This window comes from Neopelma chrysocephalum, unplaced genomic scaffold, assembly GCF_003984885.1.
Source record: "Neopelma chrysocephalum unplaced genomic scaffold, ASM398488v2 Primary Assembly neopelma1_96523, whole genome shotgun sequence".
Lineage (NCBI taxonomy): Eukaryota > Metazoa > Chordata > Aves > Passeriformes > Pipridae > Neopelma > Neopelma chrysocephalum.
In genome coordinates this window covers 307,476-330,157 of record NW_020925169.1, presented here as the reverse complement: position 1 = coordinate 330,157, position 22,682 = coordinate 307,476, and the positions used below count along the sequence as shown (strand labels likewise).

Sequence of the window (22,682 nt, the reverse complement as noted above, 5' to 3'; positions counted from 1 at the left end):
TTTCCCAAAGAACAAAATGGGCAAATGCTGCTACAGGCCAGCTCAAACATTCCTATGCAAAAAGGTCAGAAAACAGAGGCTTCCAAGGCTTCCGAGTGCAGGATGGATGAATGGGATGAAGAAATGTACGTACACGGGGGAGGTTAGAAACACATTATGATAGAGGAAACAGGTACGTGTTTGGAATACTGCAGTTTTTGAAGGGACAGATGCACAGAGCTACGCTCAGCAAAACATGGCTCTGTGCGAATGCATTTCACCCAGAAAAGGTTGGGACTGTGGGAGCTGTAGCTATGCAGTACTCGGCTGGTCTCCTGGCATGACACAAGAGAAACAGATCCCTAAAGAAGGGATCCACACACACTTGCTGAGTAAGGAGGCACCTAAACCGAAATGCAGGAGAAAAACGTAGAGTTGAAATCTCTAGTGAATAAATGGCCTTGAATTCATATGTAGGCACACTATATAACTTGGGGGCAAGGAGGAAAGAGATGGAAAGAATGCAAGGTGCATTTATAATAATTTGTGCTTATGCTATCCATCCATGGTTTGGGAGGCTTGGGAGTTAAGGCTCTACTTTACCTGAAACAGAGACATTTCTTTGGGAGTGTAACCCTTCCTGGGATATCGGTCATGAGCTTTTCAAAGAACAGTTCTCACTCTATAGTTTTGTGGGTCTTGGAGGAGTATTGTAATCTCACGTTCTTGCATTAAACAAAGGGGATGTAAGAAAGCAAGATGTCAGAACTGTCTGAAAAACGACAGAAAAAGGACACAGACCAACTACTTCAAAGTTCACATGTATGTGCTAGGAAGAATGAAATTTTGGGAACAAACTAAGAGTTTGGGTTACACCTAAGTGATATAGGGTATGTGTGGGAGAAGTAAAACTCCAAAGACAGGAAAAGAAAGGAAGCCCACATGCTTGTTCGTGTTAGTTCTGTAGAAATACTTTCGTTCATATCCTCTTTATTGCTTCTGTTCCATTTTAAATATTCTGCTATGATTATTTGTGAAAACACACTAAGAAATTACTAATACTGACTGATCAATAAAAAATTAATTCTTTAGAGTCGGCTCGATGATTTTATGTTGTCTCGTGAATTCAAAAGTTTTTTACAAAAGTGGGATTGTTATTCTTTCTTCAGAAAGAAAATCTAGCCACAGATTTAACTGAGACTATCTGAACTACCACAAATCTGTGGTACTGAGTAAGGGTACAGCTGCCAGTGGTATAAGATGTATTGAAAAGATGTACAAATGAAAATCAGGAGCATTATTTACAACAGATGGGGTAATGGCAGTAAATCAGTAAAAAGAATTGATATAGGGACAATTGATATTGTAGTGAGAGCCTGGATCAATCATAATTCCACCCCCCTACCCACCCATACTTTCTGTTCCTTATCAACCAGCCAAATACCAGCCATTCCTTTCTGTCCAACCAAAGGTGACCCCTTAAATAGGTTTGTTGTTGCTATGTTTACATACACTTTCACAAGATGAAGTACTGCAGTAAAAAAGGCATATTGTCCTAAATGCACTATATAGATTGAAATGCCCCTGTTTGTGTATAAGTAGCAAAAATAAATCAGAGTAATATCTAGACAAAACTACATTTTGATATATGAAGAATCCTCATGGCTATATGTTCATAGTATGATTAAGTCTACAATGCCAGCCAAGAAAAATGCATTTTGCAGATGGGCCTCCATCTTTACAGAGTTGTGATTTTTAACTAACCTGCTTGTTTCCATCATGGGGCAGCTTCATGACCATAAATACCAAAAAGTACTGACAATGTAAGTCATCCCTTACGAAGCAGGGAGTTTTAAGTGGTACAGACAGTTTAAAAAGGCTTTACTTACCCCAGACAAGAACAATGTATCTCAGGGGAATGAAATACAGGATGACAGTGAACACAGAGAGGGCAACAATCGCCAGCCAGCTAAGGAATGGGACAGTCCAGTTGAATGTACTAAAAGAAAAATTAAAAAAAGAAAGAACTGAGGTCAGCCAATAGACCCAATAAAAGAGCAAATAAAGGGCAGGAGAGTGGGAGAAGTGCCAGTTTCCATCAGGGTGAACAAACTGAGTCTACAAATGAATGCATGGATGTTGGACATCAGGGAGAGCCTGGGCTTGGACCCACTGTTAGCGGAAATGAAAGGAGGTCCTGGCTTCACCCACTTGCCTGCTGAATGGCACCTCTCCCTGCCCAACAGCGTACATCTGCCAGGAGAACTACTGCTCTGCTTTTTGGAAATCTCAGTGCTTGTCCCCAGTTTTAGCATCAGGCAAGACACACAGAGCTCCTTATTCCCCAAATGTATTCCCGCAGGCAACTCAGATTGCTTTCTTCAATACTAGGGTAGAAGCAGGATACAATAGTTGGAAGAGTATTGCTAGGGCTTTCTGTTTTATCACCTCACTGTTCCACTGTAAGGGCAGCACAAGCAGTTAAAGGCTGAGCAGGGACATTCCCCTCTGTCTGAGGAATAGATGCACTCCTCAATCAGGTGCCCTTCTGTTTTGGGGGAGAAGGAAAAGGTAAGTGTATGGGTATGCAAAGCTGGAAACTCATCCAATGAGCTTAAGGAGGAGAGAGTTAGGGAAAAAAAAAAAGGAGGGGGTAGAACAGTCAGTCCAGAAGGCAGCACTAGATGAAGGAAGGAAATAAAATTCCACCGGGTGGCAAAAAAAAAGAAAAAAGAAAAAAGGACACAAGGAGGAAAAAAGGAGGGAGTGGCATAAGGTAAAGTATATTGCAGAACAAGCAAAGGAAAGCTTATCTACCAGATAAAATAAAATATAAAATAAAATTAAATAAGTAAATATTATTTATCTATGGATAAAGGAAAAAAAAATTCTGGGATCCCATCAGAGTTTCAGGACATTCATTACCTTTTCCAAAAGTCAGAGATTACAACATACTTACTAGGGATCCCAAACTCTGTGACAAAACACTGCTGGTCACCTAATTTTGCAGAGGTTGAGGTATGAGGAAGAGAAAGTTAATGAGACTTGAAACAGTGTGCTGTGGCTCTCCAACCTCTATGCGCAGAGAAGAGAGAAAGGCCAGATGATAAATTTACATGTATATCCCATAGGAACGCTGGTTAAAGGGAGCTTGGCTCAGTGGGTTTGTTCCATGAAGGCACCCCCACACCAAAAGTGTTGCATGACATTCATCTAGAAGGAAAATGTGGCTTTGGCTCTAAATTGCCTCATGATACTCTTTAAAGTATTCCTACTAACTACATCCCCGATCAATGCGATTACATTATTTTGGCTTCTCTAGCAGAATAATTATTTGAATTGCTAGCCATATTTTTCATAATGAGCTCTGGCTTCCTGTGTTTATTTGTCTTATATTCTCGCTGGCAATTTTGACATGTCTCCAGAATGAACATTATGTTAGTGTCACTTAGCGTCGGATTCCTCCTTTTATCCTTAAGGGACACCTGCTCTTTTCCCCTCTTCTGTATGCGTTTGGGATGAACAGAAGGTCTGCTCATGTTCCTGTGACTCGGCTGTATGCAATGGATCACAGACACGCCATGTGTGGGAGCACTGGCTCCTCACTTAGCAAACCTCCTTATGTGCTATGTTAGCACAGCATTCAGTACAGGTTTCCCATTATAGTTTTAGAAGCAAATTAGGAGCAAAGATTTATAGTCTCACTCAGTTTAGAAAACTCTGTTGCTCTCATCTGGTATATAATAGAACAAACCCTACTTTCAAAATGCACAATTAAAAAAACTAAATCATGAAGACAACTTCCACAAATAGCCTTTTGATAAGACTTTTTTCAGAGACAGGCTCATTTTTTTGACTGGAAAACTTGTGTGATGCAATATGCTTGCACCTGCCTCTGCTGCTGTGAACACAGCCTGCCTGTAAGTGTCCCTATGGAAATGTTTCCCAGGCTTTCCTACTAGGGACTTTGCTCTTAAACACAAAAATGGCAACCTCCTCTTCATCAAGACAGAACAGAACAGATGAGAGATGATCCTCAGGATTCCTGCAGACTGACCTCCACCCAAGGCACCAGTTTCCTAAAATTCACATCCAGAAGTGAATCAGGTGGTGGTGTGATGCGCCTGGCTTTGGAGGTGCGGAAAACCAAGTCAATCCTGTCCCTGCTTTGCTGCTGATAGCTGGAAGGCATCTTTCTGGAACCAGTCTCATCTCAAATACTAAACCCTGTGCTGCTGTTCACTGACCATGCCAGAAATACAACAAATTTCCTTCAGTAAATATCAGATCCTCTCTTTCTTAATGCCTAGATTTGCTGGCAATTCTTATATAACATGTATTAAGTATTACAAATTACAAATACTTTAGAAGGAAAGGTTTTGCTAAGGTACATAAACACAACTTCCAGCAAGTGAACGTATGCACGTCGTTAAAATACTATTCAGCTTTGTTTATTTCCTTTATCAAAAGTGCATTTTTTATCATTATTTTAAAATAACTACTGTTAGACCTCTCAACAAGATTCTCTTTCTGGTTTACTTAAAAACCTTAGTTCTGATTTTTTTCCCAATTAATATAATTCTAAATTTCAGAATTAATATGACAGGATTTTCATTGACTGATGGCCTCCACGAGCAAAGTAAATATAGAAGGTTTGAAGATGGATCATCCAAAACTGGAGTCCCCTGAAATAAATAAATAAAGGTCTAACATTTTGTATCTCTGCATGGAAAAAGTATGAACAATATTAGAGAGCAATCCAGCACCTGTGTCAGCACTTACTTCTTGATCCTTTCACCAAATGAAGCAATTTCATCAAGGATATTCTGAACAGTGACACACACCTCCTGGATGGCATAAAGTCTATTCATAAATCCTTTTTTTTCACCTTCCTAAAGAAAAGAATATGAATAGTTGAGTAAAAGAATTTCTGACAGTATAAAAAGGATTGTGTATCCACCAGTTAAGTTTCAAAAGTGCCCATGTTACAGATTCATGTAAAAGGAATTGTTAAAACATGGCAATTGGAAAATGTTTTCTTGTCCTTTAAGCAGTGCTTACTGGCAACACATATGGTTTAGTATATATGCTGAGCTCCACACAATTTTGTTTGTCACTGCATTAGTTTCTAAATATATATTGCAATAAGCCAGGTCTCTAGGTTTTAAATATGCTGAAGGTGCCAACCTTGTATGTTGTGTGCTCTTTCAAGTGACAAGTCATAAGGGAGAACAATGGCAGTTTGTTGAAATGCTATTTCTTGCACTGAAGTAGGCACCAGGAAAATAAACATTCCTGGTGGGAGGCACTGAGTGAGAAACCAGAAAGACCTCAGCTACAGGGACAATTCCCTCTGACTCCAATCTGTGTTTAAGGTGCCACACGTACCTGTGCCACCCATCATCATCTATTCTACCTTGGCTGGTGAGCACATGTTCCTTGTCTCTCTCTCACTTTTCCTGACTAATATTCAAGTGCTGCAATACATGAAATATATGGCAAATGTAACTCCACTTGCCTTTACAATACAGATTAGTGAAACCCAAAAGCATATAAAATGCCAGCCATTGACAAAATGTGAGATGCAGGGGAGGTATCATTGTGGGAATTAATTTAATTACCTCCTTACTTGTTCAGGTTTCACTATTAGGACTTTTATTCACCAAGTCATCAATTTATGGTAATGTAAAAGTCTAAAAGTACTTTCATTCTTACTAAATTTGTCAAGATTATTTGTGCCCCTAAAAATGTGGGAGCTCTTTCATAAACAGAGTGACCATTTCCACCTCAAAACCAGGAACCACCCTCAGTAAGACATATTCTAGGGTCTTTGATAGATTTGCCATCAGTGCATGTTGTCCTTCTTTCTGCCACCCCAAGCAGACTTTGCCTCCCAGAAGAACACAACAAGGTGCTGCCCAGGTACATCAATACACTCCATGGGCCATTCCTCAAAAAGGCTTTCTCCTGTTCTGACAATCTCTTCATTTTTCCCCCATTATCCTTCTATCTCTGAACCCAGACAGGTTGCAGCATCAACTCCACTCAGACCCAATAGCACTTTCAAAACAATGCTGTGTTACATGAGATTAAAATGAAGCATCACCACAAAAAAAAATTAGTTTCCCTTCATTTTTTTCCAGACTGCAGATAAGCCAAATGGTTATGTTCAACATTACTCATTGGTTGATGTCATATTACACCATATAGTTTGAATGTGACTGCTGAAAATAAGAAATTGAAAGAAAATTTTTCACTATTAGAAAAATATTTCCTTTAAAAAGTTCAACCTTTTGTTTTGACTAAAACCCAATCATCACAAACCATGATACAAAAGTCTCTGTCATTGACTCCAAAGTTCAGCATCTAAGAAATTAGCATATGTTGCATTTAATTTTTCTTTTCTTCTCCTGATGCTTAACTAGCAGAGTGTATATCGGTTCACTTATTTTGTTGACATTTTTTGCTGTCTTAAACCAGATTGGAAGAAAACATCATTTAACATTTAATCATCTGAAATCACTTCAACAACGCTGGTTCTGCTTATCAAGATTACCTTGTGAAGATGTTGAAAGTATTTAGTTACAGAACACAGATTGTCTAAAAATAAACAATCATGAGAGAGCAGACAGACAGAGATGGCAAAACTACTTTCAGTGATCAAGTGTAATTTATAAACCAAGCACTTCAGACAAAGCAAAACCACCACTTTCTCAGGCAATGTGAAAGAGCTTATGCTCTCATTTAAGATCAATAATTATAGTATCACAAAGAAATGTTTTTGTTTTCTGAGGATGACCATAAGCACACCCAGTGATATCAACTATATCCACTGCTGCACAGCAAAACAGAGTCATTTATGTAAGTTATTTCCCCAATGTTTTCTGCATTCTTGAAGCCTTGACAATGCATTATTGTCCTCAGGTATACAGCTTCTGGGGAAGTGAAGCATTTATCCAGTATGCTTCATTTGTCATCAGAAAATAGGTACCTGCTCTATTCTTTCATGTAAAACACATACTTCCAGTACTGGAGAAATATGAAAGTAATGTTTTCTTGTATATCAGAAGTAAATAGGCCGTACAGAAATCACAGGTATTTTTCTGCTTTTATACACACACTTTGCTTCTTCAGTTTTGTATAATAGATTCTGCTCTCTCTGTCAAGTTATTTTGATTTATAATTAACTTGTGTGAGAAAAGAATTATGTATCTGTAACAAAACCAGTACTCTGTGACATCTCCAGAACTCAGCTGGGGTTACATTCAGAAGTCCCGAGGCTGTTTTAATTTACAAATATTTTACAGGACAAATTTGTACCTTTGTTTAGGAATGGCACTTCCTAATTTAGTGCTTCCACTGAGACTCTCCAAACCATGCTGCCACTCACTCCATTTCCCCCTCCCCGCTGTGGCAGGCTGGAGATGAGAATTGGAGGCAGAAAAGGCAAAGATCGTGGATTGATATAAGAACAATTTATTAGAAACAGCAGTGAGATAAGAAAACTAACAGTAACAACAACTTTAGTAACAAAAGTGTACAAAAGAGAGTGATTCACATGCAAAATGCTCACTGCAGAGCCTGACCCAAGCGCAGATATGCCACCCTGACCACTTCTTCTGGCTTGGAACCAGTGTTACCCAGCTGCTCCCTCCAGCTTAGAACCAGCACCACCGAACTGCTCCCTCCAGCTCAGAACTGGCCCCCATGCTTACTCGACTGGAAGAAATCCTTTCTCCCTGGAAAAGAGTACCTTCTGCCCACGCCCAGCAATGACATGAGGTGGTATAAAAAAACTCCAGGTCCTGGCCATGCGCACTCCTGGCTACTGCCAGAACAAGGACAGTTTGAAAATACATCAGCTTAAATCATTCCCCACAAAAACACCAAAGACAGAAAGAGACAGAGAAAGGATCACAATTTCCACCTCCTGCACTTTCTGAGATTAATAGAGATTTGTTGATGCACTCCAAGGCAGGATTAGAGAAAACAGCACAGGAAAGAGGAGGCAGTCAGAAGGATCATGGTTCAGCTTTGCTTAAACGAATTCCACATGCCCCTCAACTATTAGCTGTTTTTTATTTCCTGCTCCAGAGATTTGTGGAAAAAATAATCTCGCCAGGGAAAAGCTGCACTTATTTTCTTCCAGCAAGATGCTGTGTTAGCAAATACAACACATGAGCCACCTTAAGTAAACCAAGGTTCTTAATAATCCATTTTTAAAGGACTTACTGGTACTTCCTTTCCATAGAATGATGGGCTGTGACTGGAAGCAATTTCATTGTTTGCATGACTACAATTGCCAAGTTTCTGAAAATAATTGTCATTTAAATAGTAGATAATATTTGTTATACAAAGCTAACAGTAACTTTATTACTATTTCATTTGCATTATTTGTTTGTTTGCAGTAGGTTTAAGGTATCTGAAAAGTAAGATGTTTGCCAGGGGATGGCCTTAAGCACAAACTGTGAAAGCAAAATCAAATTGACGTTGATAGTCTGAATTGAATTTAAAAAAGGGAATGAACCCAAAGTACAGACAGACCATGTCTTCCTCCTCTTTCATAGGAAATTGTAGATTTAAGATTGATATGCTGTTTGGCCAATAGTAATATTTAACATTTGCATACTGATTTTCAGCCATAACCATATTTTACACTTGGTGAAACCAAAGCAAAACAAAGTAAATGACTCACTCTAGACTATGTGGAGCTAATTCACATGAAAACCTGAATACAACCCATATTGTGAGAGTCTCTTTATTCAGCAGACTGTGCTTCCAATCCCATGACCAAAAAAGGGTGATTTAGGTAAGGATTATATCTCTAACACCAAATCTCTCTCATCTCCAAGTGAAAATGCATATAGAAAATTAACATTTCAAAAGACTGGGAAAATAGTAGAAACAAACAAGCCAGACTCAAAAGTAAACTCTGATAAAGATAATGAATTTAAGCCAGGGGAAAAAATAAAGCTTTAAGTAAAAAGAGTAAACCATTTTATGTCCTATTAATAACTGCTTGTTTGGAGACAAAGGCATAGATCATAAAAACAAAGTAATAGGAGAGTTCCAAGAATAGAAGTAAATGTTGAAATCTTTCAAGAGGCTGTCTGGGAAAAAGACTCCATATGGACCTCCCAAAAATAACCCTCATTGCCCAAGCTGGTATGATAGAGCCCCTCCGCACAAACCACAGGAACCAAGGCAAAGCAAGACTAACTTGGGATAGGTGGAGAGACAGCATACAAAGTCACCACTGAGACAAGCACACCATTTTGGTATGCTGGAAGTGCAATGTCCTGTCACTTGGCCACCAGAAGACACATGAACTCTTCTTAGCTTGTGTCATACTGCACTACCTGTAGCCACAAAAGCATAGTCCTGATGTTATCACTGAGGAACCCCTCTAATCACCTCTTGACTTTTAGTAACAAGCCTATAAATCTCTATTGCTTGAACAGAAAAATACTACTTCCATGAGGAAACTCTTCAGATTTTTTCATCTAATAATTGGTGTCTGTGGTGGTTTGACCCCCACAAAAATCCAATCTCCAAGCTTCCCCCACCTTCCCCACAATTTTACCTCAACACCGAAGAGAAACTTTCAGGCAGGCACACCTCCATAAGGGGAAGGGAAAATATATACATTTATTCTATACAAATAAATACTGTATAAGCTACAAGCAACTATATACATACAATATTACACACTTCTATCATCCCTCTAAGCCCCTCCCCCTTAATTCAGTCCAGGAGAAGCCCTCAGGCTGATAGGTAAACAATCTTTCTCTCATTGGAGTGTTCAGGGAAAAGGGTTTCCTCTGATCCACACCCCACCAACCTCTAGCTGTTTACTGAAGTCTTTTCTTCCTCATGAAGTCCAAGAAGATCCTTGGTTCTGTGCCAATCTCTGCTGTGTGACTCTCTCTCTCTCTCTCTCTGTGTCTCTGTTCTGTAGCTGCTATAGTTCAGTTCAGCTTATCACGTGCATGTGTTCCAGGAATCCATTCTTCCTCAATCAGTTTTCGGCTGCCCCCTGTTTAATCACTGCAGGGGCAACTCCTGAGCCCTTTTGGCCCGTCTCCAATTTTGCCTGGGGTTTTTCTTCCCTGGCACCAAGCTGCGTTCCTTAACAGCCCATCTCCTTTGGCTCAGCTTCAAAATACTAAGCCTTGCCTCCAGTCCCACTTACAGTGAGAGGGAAAAGCCCCCACTCAGCTTTTTGCTACAAGCGTTCGGTCCAGTTATAAATTGTCCCGAGCTCTGCAGTCTGGCTGGAAGGGTGGGGGGGAGAAGAGGGCCTGGCCTCCTCGCAAGGAGCTTGCCTCTCTCTCTCCCGCTTACCTTCAGCTGCTGTGAGTCCTTTCCCTCCCAACAGACACTCATTCTTACATCCTGCCTCCAGCCCTAGCTGGGCCAGAGCTGTGGGAGCACAGGGCCCGCCCCCCGAGTGGTGGTGGGTCTCCATCTACTCCTCGGCGGCTCTCTCTCACACACTCACTCAAGACACAGCAGCAAACTGACTTTGCCCACTCTGCCAACTCAGTTCCAGCAGTTGTGATATCTAATTCCACAGGAGCTGCTATTGGTCTTCCTGGCTGGAATCTCAACTGGAACTAACCATTTCTAACTCAGGGCCCCCCCGAGTGGGCCTGCTTAATCCAGGACAGTGTCCAAAGTAGAGCCCATGAAAAGGCACCCACGTCATCCCCTAGCATGATAGACTCAGCTATGCACAGAACTACAGTACCCCGGTAGACCTTTTCTGCTAAAATAGATCCAGAAGTGTCAGTAGGAAACACATTAGTCCTTAACTGGTAGGAGTCATTAGTATGTCCCAGGAAGAGCATGCAGACAGAGACTATGGAATACTGGTCTATGGTCTTGCCAGTGCTCAAAACCCTACCTTGGCAATTACCTCTTAAGACTCTAACCACTGCTTTCTGGCAAGCTCACTAACAGGAAGGTAGTAAACTGTGGTGCTTTAAAACCATCTGGGAATTAAACTCCAAACAAACTGCTCCCTTTCGTCTCACCCCCTTGAGTGAGAGAGGGACAAAGGCAGAGACTATGGGTTGAGATAACAATTTACTGAAAACAAACAGCCATGAGATGAGGAATGAACAATAAAAGCAACGACATTAATAATAAAAGTATGCAAAACAGAGGGTGATTTACACACCAAAAGGTGCTCAGAACCTCAACTCAGTTTTGTGTGGCTGCTGAGGCAAAGACAAGATGGCGGATGTTTCCGCATCTGGTGTTCCCTGTCCCTGAGCCCAACCCAACAAAAAACAATGGCAGACAAACCCCCAAAAGCTGGATTGTCCACACCGTGCCACACCTCCCTGACTGGCCTGGCTTGACTCTACTCAGCTCCACCCAGCTCTGTGCTGCTCCTTTTGGCTCAGTGCCCATGGCTTGGCACAGCTCCTTTCAGCTTGGGTTGGACTCAGCTGAGGCTCGAGCTTGCCTCCAGTGCTCCATTCCCCATGGCTGCTTCCTGCACTGGTGCCTTGGCATGGGTGCACTCCACTGGGCTCAGCTGTGTTTGCTGCTTGGAATTGTGTTCTTTCCAATGTATGGGAAGGGATGGGTGGTGGCAGAAGGACAGACTCCACAGGCCTGGTCCCAGCAACTTCCCCGAGGAAGAGATGGAACAAAATGGCACACTTCAGGTGTGTACTCACATTTTTCTTCCCCCCTTCACGATCCCCAGCAATGACATGGGTGATATGGAATACTAACCATGCCTGATGGCTCAAAACTCTGCCCCCTCTCTGCAACCAGGACATAAGCCAACACTATTCCAGTTCTGGACACATTCAATCTCCTTTAAGTCTTCTGAATCTCTATCAAAGGGCTTCTGTGATGGATACACAGATAAGTTATTATTTTGCCACATTCTCAGGTAAACAGAATGAGGACAGACAACCATAATGATATTGTTATCTTAAAACTGACTGTGGAAGTGAGATCATGAGGTAAAGTGGAATGGTCTATAGGACCTGGAAAGGTGCATGGGATCACCTGAAAGCGGCCTCCTCTGTTACATCCTGTAATGAACTATATATAATGGCCAGTCTTCGCGAACGAAGATTTTTGGGAAAGGTCTTTTTACCTTTCAAGCCTGCGCAATGGATTTTTTAGGTGAGACACAGCCTGTGCTGAACTGAGCCCACCCTTTAATCCTAAGGTTCATCTGCCGGGGCCAAGCAAGCTTGGACAATGGCAGTGAGGTCCTCAGGACGTAGGTTTGTTTTAGAGTGACCTTCTCATAGATGGATGGCCTCACAGGGCTAACGAGCTCCATCTGCCCGGGGGACCGGGAATCGAACCTGGGTCGCAGTGGTGAGAGTGCTGCATCCTAACCACTAGGCCACCAGGGGTCCCTGTAATGAACTGAGAGGATTATTTTTACTTCCCTCCCCTCTTGCAGGCTGTCACTTGTGGAATACCACAATGCCATTGTTCCTGCCATTTCTTAAATTGAAAAAGTATGGAAAGACTCTTGGAGACTTTAAAACTTTGCAGTGGGACCTTAAAGACTTAGAAGTTTCCACCCTTCCAGTAAGCCAGCTCCTAAGCTTTGAGACTTTCATTTTTTTAAAACAGTGACAGATGGCATGCCAGGCAGACAGGTACCAGCATATGTTCTCTCCTCAGCATCAACAAAATAGACGACCTGTTTGGTACTCCTTCCACCCTGAAAAGGAACAACAGGAGCAGGCTTCCATAAAGCACTGGCAACATTTCACATTGGACATCAAATCCCTGGGTTACATAGATAACCAGAACTGAGCTTTTAAACTTTGGTCTTCAACTTTGCCCATATTACCTGGCACCACACCTTCAGCGACCACATTTTTCAGATACTATCAGCTGTTTACAAATGCTCAGTATGTCATCTCTAAAGTCTACTTGCTAACATGGGTCTTTATGTGTGCATAAAGATGAGGTCTGAAACTAATTGCTCATCCCTAAATCGAAACCAGGTTGAGGATTTTAAAATACAGAGAAAACCACATAGTAATTAGAAGAGTAGGGTATTACAGAAAGAAATCCTATTTGTGGTCATGATTATTAAAGAAAGAAGCAATACACTGTTACTGCCTAGTAAGCATTCCATATTTAAAACAGTAAAAAGTAGGCAAAATAAAAACTATATAAACACGTGGGTGAAGACACTGAAGACTCACTGTTTATGAAGACATCACACCTGTAAGCATGAATAACGTGTTCTAGGTGACCGTGCCTTAGCAGGGGCATTGGACTATGTATCTCCAGAGGTCCCTTCCAATCCTAACAATTCTGTGATTCTGTGTGAATATTACAACAATCTGTTATTCCTCAAACATACACCGAGAATTGATAAAAATAATTTTGAACCTTCTGTGACTTTTTGGCACTATCACGTATGTAATGAATAAGACTTTTTCATGTGTAATGAACTGCTGCAGTGCTAGAACAAAAATATAAAATCCAGGGGCCGGGGGGAAGTCAAGAGCTACGGCAATAATTCTAGGGAAAAAGATGATGTTGCAAACTTCCCAAAGAGTAGGGAAAGAACACCGTAATGGCAATTCTTAGGTAAACTATTTTTAAAGTGAGGGTTTTTTTGCTAGTGATTTTTATTTTCTCTCCCTCCCTATTACATTCCATGTATCTTTAAGTATGTTCCGTCCTGATCTCTCCTTCACTGCACATTTTAATTCTGTAAAGACAGCACTCCATACAAAAGACAGAAACATGAAGGCAAACAGAGTCAGTTTATGGAGCGACGTGCCATTTCACTGAAGAGCCATCTAGTGGGGGGAAACAAAATTTTAAATTTTCCTTGCATGGCACTTTTTTTGACTAATGCTAAACCTCTATGAGATGTTCATTTCATATATACTCTAAGCAGATATATTACTTGAAAAGGGTGAAAGCTTGTTTGTTCATGGTGATAGATTCAGGGGCAAAAAGCTAACAATGCCAAATTTTGCCATGCCCTTCTTGGCCTTATTTTGGAAGGAAACTTGTAGATCTAAAGCACTGTGTGGTTAAGCATTGAGATAATGAGAATACACCCCATTTCGGATGTCTTTTTTTGCCCCTTCACCCTGTTCAACTATATTTAAAGCAGGGAAGAGAGCATGTCTTACTTTACTTGAGACAGAACAACACTGAAGCTTGACAGTGATCTCATTAATGATCCTTTTGTATCCAGCCACATAGATGTTATCTGACAGTATATTGGTATATTGTGCATCAGTTGTTTGCGGTAGCTGATTTAGTTAGAATATGGTCCTGACGTGCTACTAAGGAACAAACTTTGGCCGTGATTTTACAGTTGAATTTGTAAATTCCAGTGGTTCAAACAGTGTTTACCCTACACTGAATGGAAAATTAAAGAAGTGCTCATTAATGCAGCTCTTCAAGTTCTGTTATACAAACATGAGGGATGATAGATGTAAAAGTTCAATCTCAAAGGTCTAATAATCCTAAAAATACAAAGAAAGAGCCTGCAGGTTCTGTTGGAAAGAGTTATTTTAAATAAGAACAATCTTGCTATGCAAGAGCCTGGAAGGATAGTGGAGTGAAAACAAGACATACCAGCTAGTGTAAAAATTCTACATGAGAGAAAAAGACAGAGAAAAGGAATACTGAAAGACTGTGGTTAGCAAAACACCTGAATGGTTGAGATGTTTATCTATATCATACACACATATTTTTTTGTTCACTTGTTATCAACAAGAGTTCCATCAAAATAATATAGTGCTCTGTTTTGCAAGTTTAAAGTAGTCTGAAAATTTATCTCTCAATAAATGTCTGTACGGTTGTCACTAATTGATATGCAAGGAAGATTATTAAGTACTCTTGGAGTTACAGTCCTTTAAAAACTCAGTTACAGTTTTTAAATTTCTTGAATATAGCAGATGTAAAAGTTAACTTGATGTTTTAGTGTACATAGAATGTAGTTTTCATTTTTTCCTTGTAAAGATTATGAAAATGATAAATGTGCTTTTCGGCAGAGGACAAGACTGACTCTTTAAGATCACCTCCACACTGGGCTAGGACATTATCTTTGCATAAAACCCTGCATTTAGATTCAGATTTAGATTACTGTCTCTGGAAGTTTCCCAGTCCTGTGTTGATAGGATATTGTGATCTTAGAACTCTTATATAAGTCACGCACCTGAACAAACAGCGATAATGATTTTACACGTACTTCTTGACCAGACCTGGCAAGCCTAAGGAATAGCTGCTGCCGCTTCTGCCCAAAGACCTACATCCCCAGCGCAGGACTACCTGAAAGAAGGTAACCTCAAAGTAACCTCAAAGTTGTCACCATCACTACATGAACTGCCATCATAGGAGACAGCAAAAGCAGTCAAATGTTGATCTAACAGTTCATCCAGCATTCCAGTCTTAGATTCTATTTTAGAGTTAATACGAATTATTCTCTCAGAAGGAGGAATGTGGTCTTCCTCTAGGCACCAAAGCTGCCTATTACCATAGATTGGTGAAAGGAGTTTTACTCCCTCCCTTTTTTAGTGTCCAGGTGGAAATACTCATCTCCAAAAGCCTATTGCTCTGATATTTCTCTCAGACTCCCTGCTATTAACAACATCCTTTGATCAAACACAGAAAAAAGTAATTTTGTATTTCAAAATTCATGTGATCACACCTTGGATTGCTCATGTTTTTGACTTACAGAAATCAAGAGATTCCATACACTGAAATTTCCTTACTCGTACAAGCGCATATAGCTTTGGGATGAAATTGCATGGCCCTGGTCAAGCAGACTGCTGAGCAGAAGACTACAGAAACGCCTTTACCATTGGTATTTGCTGCCCAAACAGTGCCCCTTTGGAATAAGTAACCCAAAATTAGTAAAATTGCCATTGTAAAATGGCTTTGGATTCCAGTGATTCAACTCAATGGCAAGTTGCTTTGAGAAAAGGCAAACACTGTTTGGGGACACTGTTTGTAAAGAGCAACTGTTCACAGAGACTTATATCCTGAGATCAACAGAGCCCAGACAGTCTACATCAGTTAACAAACAAACCCTAAAATCTGAAACACTTGACTGCTGTCAGGTGATCAATCACTAGTCAAAACTCCTCTCTTAAGGAATACAATCTGGAAAAGAAAAATGTTACACCTTACGCTCAGCTAAACTGGCAAGTGTAGATTATCTGAAATAGTTCACTCTAAAAACAAACCTATAGCAATGAAGATGAAGATAAGTAACACATGAGGTCTGAGTGGCATTCTTTGTATGAGCTGAATGTTTAAAGAAAGTAATCTTGGAAGCAGTTTGGGATTGAAAAGGAAAGACTAAGTGATGTTCCAAAAACAATGCATATATAACTACACATTTCAAATGGTAGCCACAATTATCCAAGGAATCTATCAAATATTAATAAAAAGGAAGGAAGGAAGGAAGAAAGGAAGAAAGGAAGAAAGAAAGGAAAAGAAAGAAAGAAAGAAAGAAAAAGAAAAAGACAAAGAAAAAAGAAAGAAAGAAAGAAAGAAAGAAAAAGAAAGAAAGAAAGAAAGAAAGAAAGAAAAAGAAAGAAAGACAAAGCTATCAATTTTTTACAAAACTCCCCTGGATAAATGTTCAGGTTGTGTTTTTGGAAAATGACATAGTGTAGAAAAATAATTTGGCATTTAAGCCAAAGCAATATAAAAAGGAAGAAAAGAGCAGCACCTAGAAAATGATGCTGCAAATATTCTGGTGGTACAGTGGGCAAGAAGTGATGAGTAAACCAAGAATTCTAGGGTCTCTTTTGAGAAAATCTTGAGAAAAACCTGGAAAGGCTCCATTACCTATTTTCTCTGTATGCTTACTTTACTGAAATCAGGAAAAAAAACCCCAACCCTTTTCAATTATTAGGAAGCATTGAAATTCTGGCAAAGATCTAAAGCTGAGCCATCTAGTGGAGATAGAGTGGTACCATGAATATGCAAAAATCACAACAAAGGGCAATCTGTAACAATGTTATTTTAATGTCTACCCACTACAATAGTCTGTTCTACATTCATTTTAAATATGTTTCAGGAAGCTAATTTCTTAGAAGGAAAAAAGCACATATTTATATGCTTGACCACAGTGAATCACACTCTGACCAAAAACTGCAAGACATGTTCACATTCTGGTGATGCACTGCAGACTACAACACCAGAAAGAAAACGAGCAGCTCAAAGACACTTATTTCCTCAAATGTCTATTTTTTCCCAGAAAAACAAATATTTGTAGATTAGGCAAAGGCTTTGAGTATATATATCTGTTACGTTACAATAAAAGATGTTAATAGGAAAAGCTACCAGCTTGTCTCCTATCACTTTTGGTGAATTTACTTTTAGAACTGAATAATGAGACTTGCTTACTTAAACTAATAATGAATGGGAATGCCTTAGAAAGAAAAAGGAAAGCACAGTTTTGTTAAAATGTAATACAAAATACAGATGATTACTGCAATGCTGGGATAACAGCTGAAAAAATAAATGGCAGGAAACACAAAAATTTGCTGTTCTTTGGGCAATATCAACTTGGTCACTGAGCACACTGAATCACAGATGATACTCTTTATACTAAATCCTGCAACCAAAGAAGAAAAAACATATACCTAGTATACACAAGATAAAAAAAATAAGCATTGAAAGGAATTTATCTACTTTCCTAAAGAAACAAATAAACAAAGTACTTTAACACCACCATGCGACACGCACTTCCCTAATTTACTTTTTTCCCCATCATCTCCCAGCTTGCATATTGCTTATAGATTTTAAAGCACCAAGATCAACAGGTGCCAGAGGAGGAGGGCTGGGAAACCTGCAGCTGACAGCAAGCTAACAAATCATTTCTGTTTCACAATTCAGAGTGGATATTGGGCATTAAGCAAATGAATGAACAAGACAGATTCTAGAATGGGCAAAAAGGGGCACCCAACAGCACTTAGCTTGAAAAGCTGCAAAAGAGTTGGCGTTCAACCCACGATGCACTCCTGCTGGAAGGGGACACTTTTGATCATGGAATGATTTTTAGGACAGGAAACAGGAAATAGTAAAGAGAACTGGAAACCATCTCTCCCTTCCTACTCCTTTTCCATAATTTTCACAAAAGCCAGGGATCCATGTAGAAGGACATCAGCTTCAAAGGTTTGCTGGAACCAGCAGTCCACAGATGCAGGAGCACTGTGCCATCTCCTGCTTCTCCAACTCCACCACTGCTGTCTGATGGAAGATGTTATATACTGCATCATCCCTAACAAGGTGAAGTCTGTTTAGGAAAACCCATTTTATTCCCATAGGCCTTTTAAGCAGAGAAGACAAATTAGGCCACCATACTTAAAAAGGCTTGCTTCTTCCAAAACTTTAAACTCATTGCTTGTTTTTACGATGCTCAGAAAAGCAACAACCACCAGCCACACTGCAAGAATTCAATGACAGTTCTCTTCTTCAAATTTCAGCAAACAGTCTTTGTATTATTTATTGTCTAGTAAATAAAGTTGAAATGCTTTTCAGCCTTGGTTGCAAATTCAGTACCCAGCTGCAGTCCAACAACAGCAGGGAATAAAGCTGCCATTGTAAAATGTCTTTTTTCTCCTGTATGCCTGCTTTCCATAGATTTCATTAATTCTCCTGGATCTGCACATTGTCATATCTGGGGCACAGTGATACTAAGTAAATAGGGAGAAAGGATGTGAAATTTTTATCATCATAGGAAACAACTGGCTGGGAAATTACATGATATTCAACCTTTTCCCCAAAAAAACATGGAAGAGAGCATGTGCCATTCTTCTAGAAGAAGAGCAGTGCTATTCTTTCCTGACGGTTTGGGATTACACACACAAACACCTGCGGTATTTAGACTTTGTGACACACCAGTTAGCTCAGAGGCTGCAACAAGCAACTCTACTGGATTAAAACAGTATTTGGCAAAGGCCCAGCTTTGTGTGATATTTAGAAATACCCTGACTGTACTACGGTTCCTTGATATCAAACACATCAAAGGACAGCTCATGCACAGCATTGGGTGAACATACACCTGTACAGAAACACAGTGGTCAAGAGCAGAAATCAGCAAGTTAAAGTCAAACAGGTAAACCAACTTAAAATATTTCGTAAGCTTTCAGAGAACTGTGGTTCAGGAGTTTCCACAGCTGCTTGTTCCAAACAATTCTCAATGGCTTTTTCTTCCCTGAGTTCAACCACTCTCATGTTGGACCTACATAAGCTTCAAGAACCCACACCACTGTTAGTGGTTCAACTATTTCCCTCCAGGTTCCTTGAGAGTTTTTAGGCAAACACCATCCAGTCCTGATAATTTGTTATTATTCATCTGGTTGATTTTTTTCTACAACTTCTTTTATCAACACGTGATTTGAAGCAGACAAACCCAGTGGAAACTTCCCTGGGTTTTTCCATAACAAACACACATGCAAGAAATTAGGAGTAGGGCTTAAATCCAAGGCCCTTGGGTAGGCTGTTTTTAAAAGTTCCTAGTACTATACACAGAACTTTCATTTATTACAAATTTCTTTAAACGTTTTAGAATTCAAAACCAGTTGAATCAACAATAAGAAGGCAAATGATAATTTACATTGTGCTTCAAAGAAATCTTTTAGACTGTTCCTAAAAGAAAAAGGATATCAAAATAACTGTGCAAGCCGAAAGAAGTAAAATAGCATATAAATATATACACCAAAGGATTAATTGTAAACTATTATAAAATGTGGCAATAGAGATGATGTTTAATATATTTATTATCTAAATCAAAAAGAAGGAAGGGTGAGATGCCAAGTTTATAGATGACAGAATTACTTAAAGAGGTGATGTCAAATTTCCAAGGAATATAATAAAGTTAAAATAATTACTGACACTGGTAGTTTAACTTTACCTAGTGCCATTATAAAAATGTGATAATTTCAGCTAAAGTACTGAATCCAAACTAAAAAATAGAAATGCAGATTCAGAAAAGCAAACACGAGTTTATGAAATAATAAAAATTATGTGAGGAAAATTAAGACAATGAGCAACAAAAAGTATGAGGACATTTTAATTTACGCAGAAGAATGAACATAATAAAGATATTCAACATAATGGTTTAGAGAAAGAAAATCAAGACTTTTAATTACTCTTATAAGACCGTAGAGAGAAATGTTCCATGAACTTGAGAGGCAGCAGAAGTAAAGCTGATGTAAGTAAGTTCTTTTTTCCATACAATGCAAGACTCATTGGTGGAACTTGCTGCCGAAACAGCATTAGTATCAAGAACCTAATAAAAATAATAGCAGAATTAAATACATATACCATCATTTTCCTTTCGAGTTATCAAAATAGTAGGTAGGACAACTATCCATCATTTCACACAAAAATATGACAATAAAAAAACCTTTAAAATGTTTTGTGGAACTCAAAGAGGAGTTTGAGTCAGAATAGAGAGCAAAAGATAATATGAAAATTAATCATATACAATACACACATGATGATCTTTAAGGTACCTTCCAACCCAAACTATTCTACAAGCTGAAACCTGTCCTGTTTATTATTTTACACACTTGCACTTGTGTTAAAATGTTTCCGAAGAGTAATAGGGGAACAAGAAACCAATAATCATGGAACTATTGATATTGTCACTTAGAGAAAATGTACTGAGAAGTACAGACCACTGCTTGCTAAAAAGGATTGCACAGATATGAAAAACAACCTCAACTATACAGTAAAAATAAACTTCCAATAAAGTTTCTGAACAAACAGGGTCACATAAGCATTTTCCAGTTACAGGACTGATTTCTTTTAGATGGAAAAAAAGATGGAAATAACTTGCAAATTCTACTTTTGGCTTCCCATTCCAGACGAATAAATGGGTAATTTAACTACGTTTCTTTCTGATTATGGGCACTACGACCAAGAGAAGGCATGGTATGCCCATGGTTGTAACACTAATCGCTTGCACCAATACTGATGTCATAACACATATTTTATGTTTTCTTTGGTTGAACTCTGTTTTTGTACATGCCATTGTACAACTGTGTAATAAAAATTTCAAAGTGCGAATTGGCAAACATGTAAGAATAGCTCCAGTGTTCTTGGGGAAGAGAGGAAATCTGAATACTTTCAACTGGACCTCAAACTGAAAATCACATGAGAACCCCAGTTTTACATATCAAAACACAACAGCATAGTTTTTTGTTTGTTTGTATTTTGGGTTTGTTTCTTTGTTTGTTGCTGGGTTTTGTGTGTTTTTGTTTGGTTAGGTTTTTTTGAGTTTGCTTACTTTTTATTTATATGATGGAAGAGTGTAGAAATCAGCTACTGCCAGTCAGTGCCCCTAAACTTTGCAAGAATTTCTTCCTCCTCCTCCTCCTCCTGAGGTACTAAGCTTCACTCTCACACAAACTCCAAGCTCTGTCAAAGCCAGCACTCCTTAGCACAAACCTCCCACATGGCATCTTACTGCACCTCCTTGGCCCTGAAATATCACTCCCTTTGTATTGACTTTATTGCTTTTGATTTCTGTGTAGGTGAAAATATTAATGTGATGGAAAATATTAATATAGTGCTACAGGGGAGAGAAAGGGAGAGAATTCACTAACAAGCCTTATTTAAAAACAGGGGAGCACAGACATATGTAATGTGCAAAGCACCTTCCTCCAGTACCTGGGAGATACCTCTGTTATGTTATAATAATACAAAGGGAATGTAGGGAAGATCCCATGGCTCCTGTAAATAGCACAGCCTGACTAGGTGCCCTTCCAGCGATGTGTTTGAGATTGGTCCCCACCACAGAGAGATGGCTCAAACTCTTTATTAGTAGCATTATTAACATTAATAAGTAATATTATTAATATTAATAATTAATGACCATCATTAAGACTTTTTTTTGTTGTTTGCCCTAGGAAGGGGACAGGGGCTCCTGCCTGAGCAGAGTCTAGTGGGTCCTAGCATCCCCAGAGGATGAGTCTACCTTGAAACAGGGTGCAACATGTTGCCATGTTGTTTCCCTAGCTGCATTTTGTGAGTGCCTAAAAAACTGTTTGAAGTATGAGGGTACTACTGTGTACAGCACTGTGTCATCACATGCAGTCCCAGAGTCAGAAGGGTTGAGATCAGCTCAGTGGCAAGAGGCTATTACTTATTATACCCTTCTGCGTGGTCATTTGTTTCAAACTTTTTTATATCCCATTTACATCACAGAAATCCCTTGGCCGATTCCAGTGACAAGAGTTGCACAGAACTCTCCCCTCCTCACCTTGTCTAATCTCACAGAGTAAAAGAAAAGGTTGCAGCACTGTGTTTTAAACTCATCCATACCACATTTAATTTTCCTTACTGTTACTACCCTGAATGAACATTGTAAAAACCTCAGCCACCATTGAAGTGGTTTAAATAGACACCTAAACCTGAAAAACAACAGCAATAACCAAATGCTGCAAATTATATGTAGTTTATGGTGAAGATAATTTAGCATATCTAGTCAGAATACCTATTTTCTCCTAGAGCATAAGAGTAGGACGCATTATACACGGAAAAGAGGAGGGAGAAGGAAGAAAAAAAGCTTTCCTAAGCACAAAAACTTGTCAGTTTCCTAACAGCAAGTAACCTGGTCTGGTATATCATACATTTTAAACCCATGTCAGGGCTCTGGCTGTGCTCCTGCCTTGTGTCCTTATCTGCTTTGTTAGTATACAACTCTGAATAGAGAC

The 22,682-nt window shown here is 39.4% G+C and overlaps 1 protein-coding gene across 4 annotated transcripts in view; it reads right to left on the bottom strand.

The window, feature by feature from the left end:
- The window catches only part of MCTP1 (multiple C2 and transmembrane domain containing 1), a 189,411-nt gene that overhangs the window by 5,734 nt on the left and 160,995 nt on the right, over positions 1-22,682 (bottom strand). For 3 of the 4 annotated variants that reach the window (XM_027708764.1, XM_027708767.1, XM_027708766.1), the window contains 2 exons: positions 4,762-4,871; positions 1,869-1,978 (listed from right to left, as the gene is read on the bottom strand). In XM_027708764.1, the coding sequence (XP_027564565.1) occupies positions 1,869-1,978; positions 4,762-4,871 (220 nt within the window). Of the gene's footprint in view, positions 1-1,868; positions 1,979-4,761; positions 4,872-11,669; positions 11,846-22,682 lie in introns of those variants that run through there. The other variant, XR_003538401.1, reaches the window with a different exon arrangement.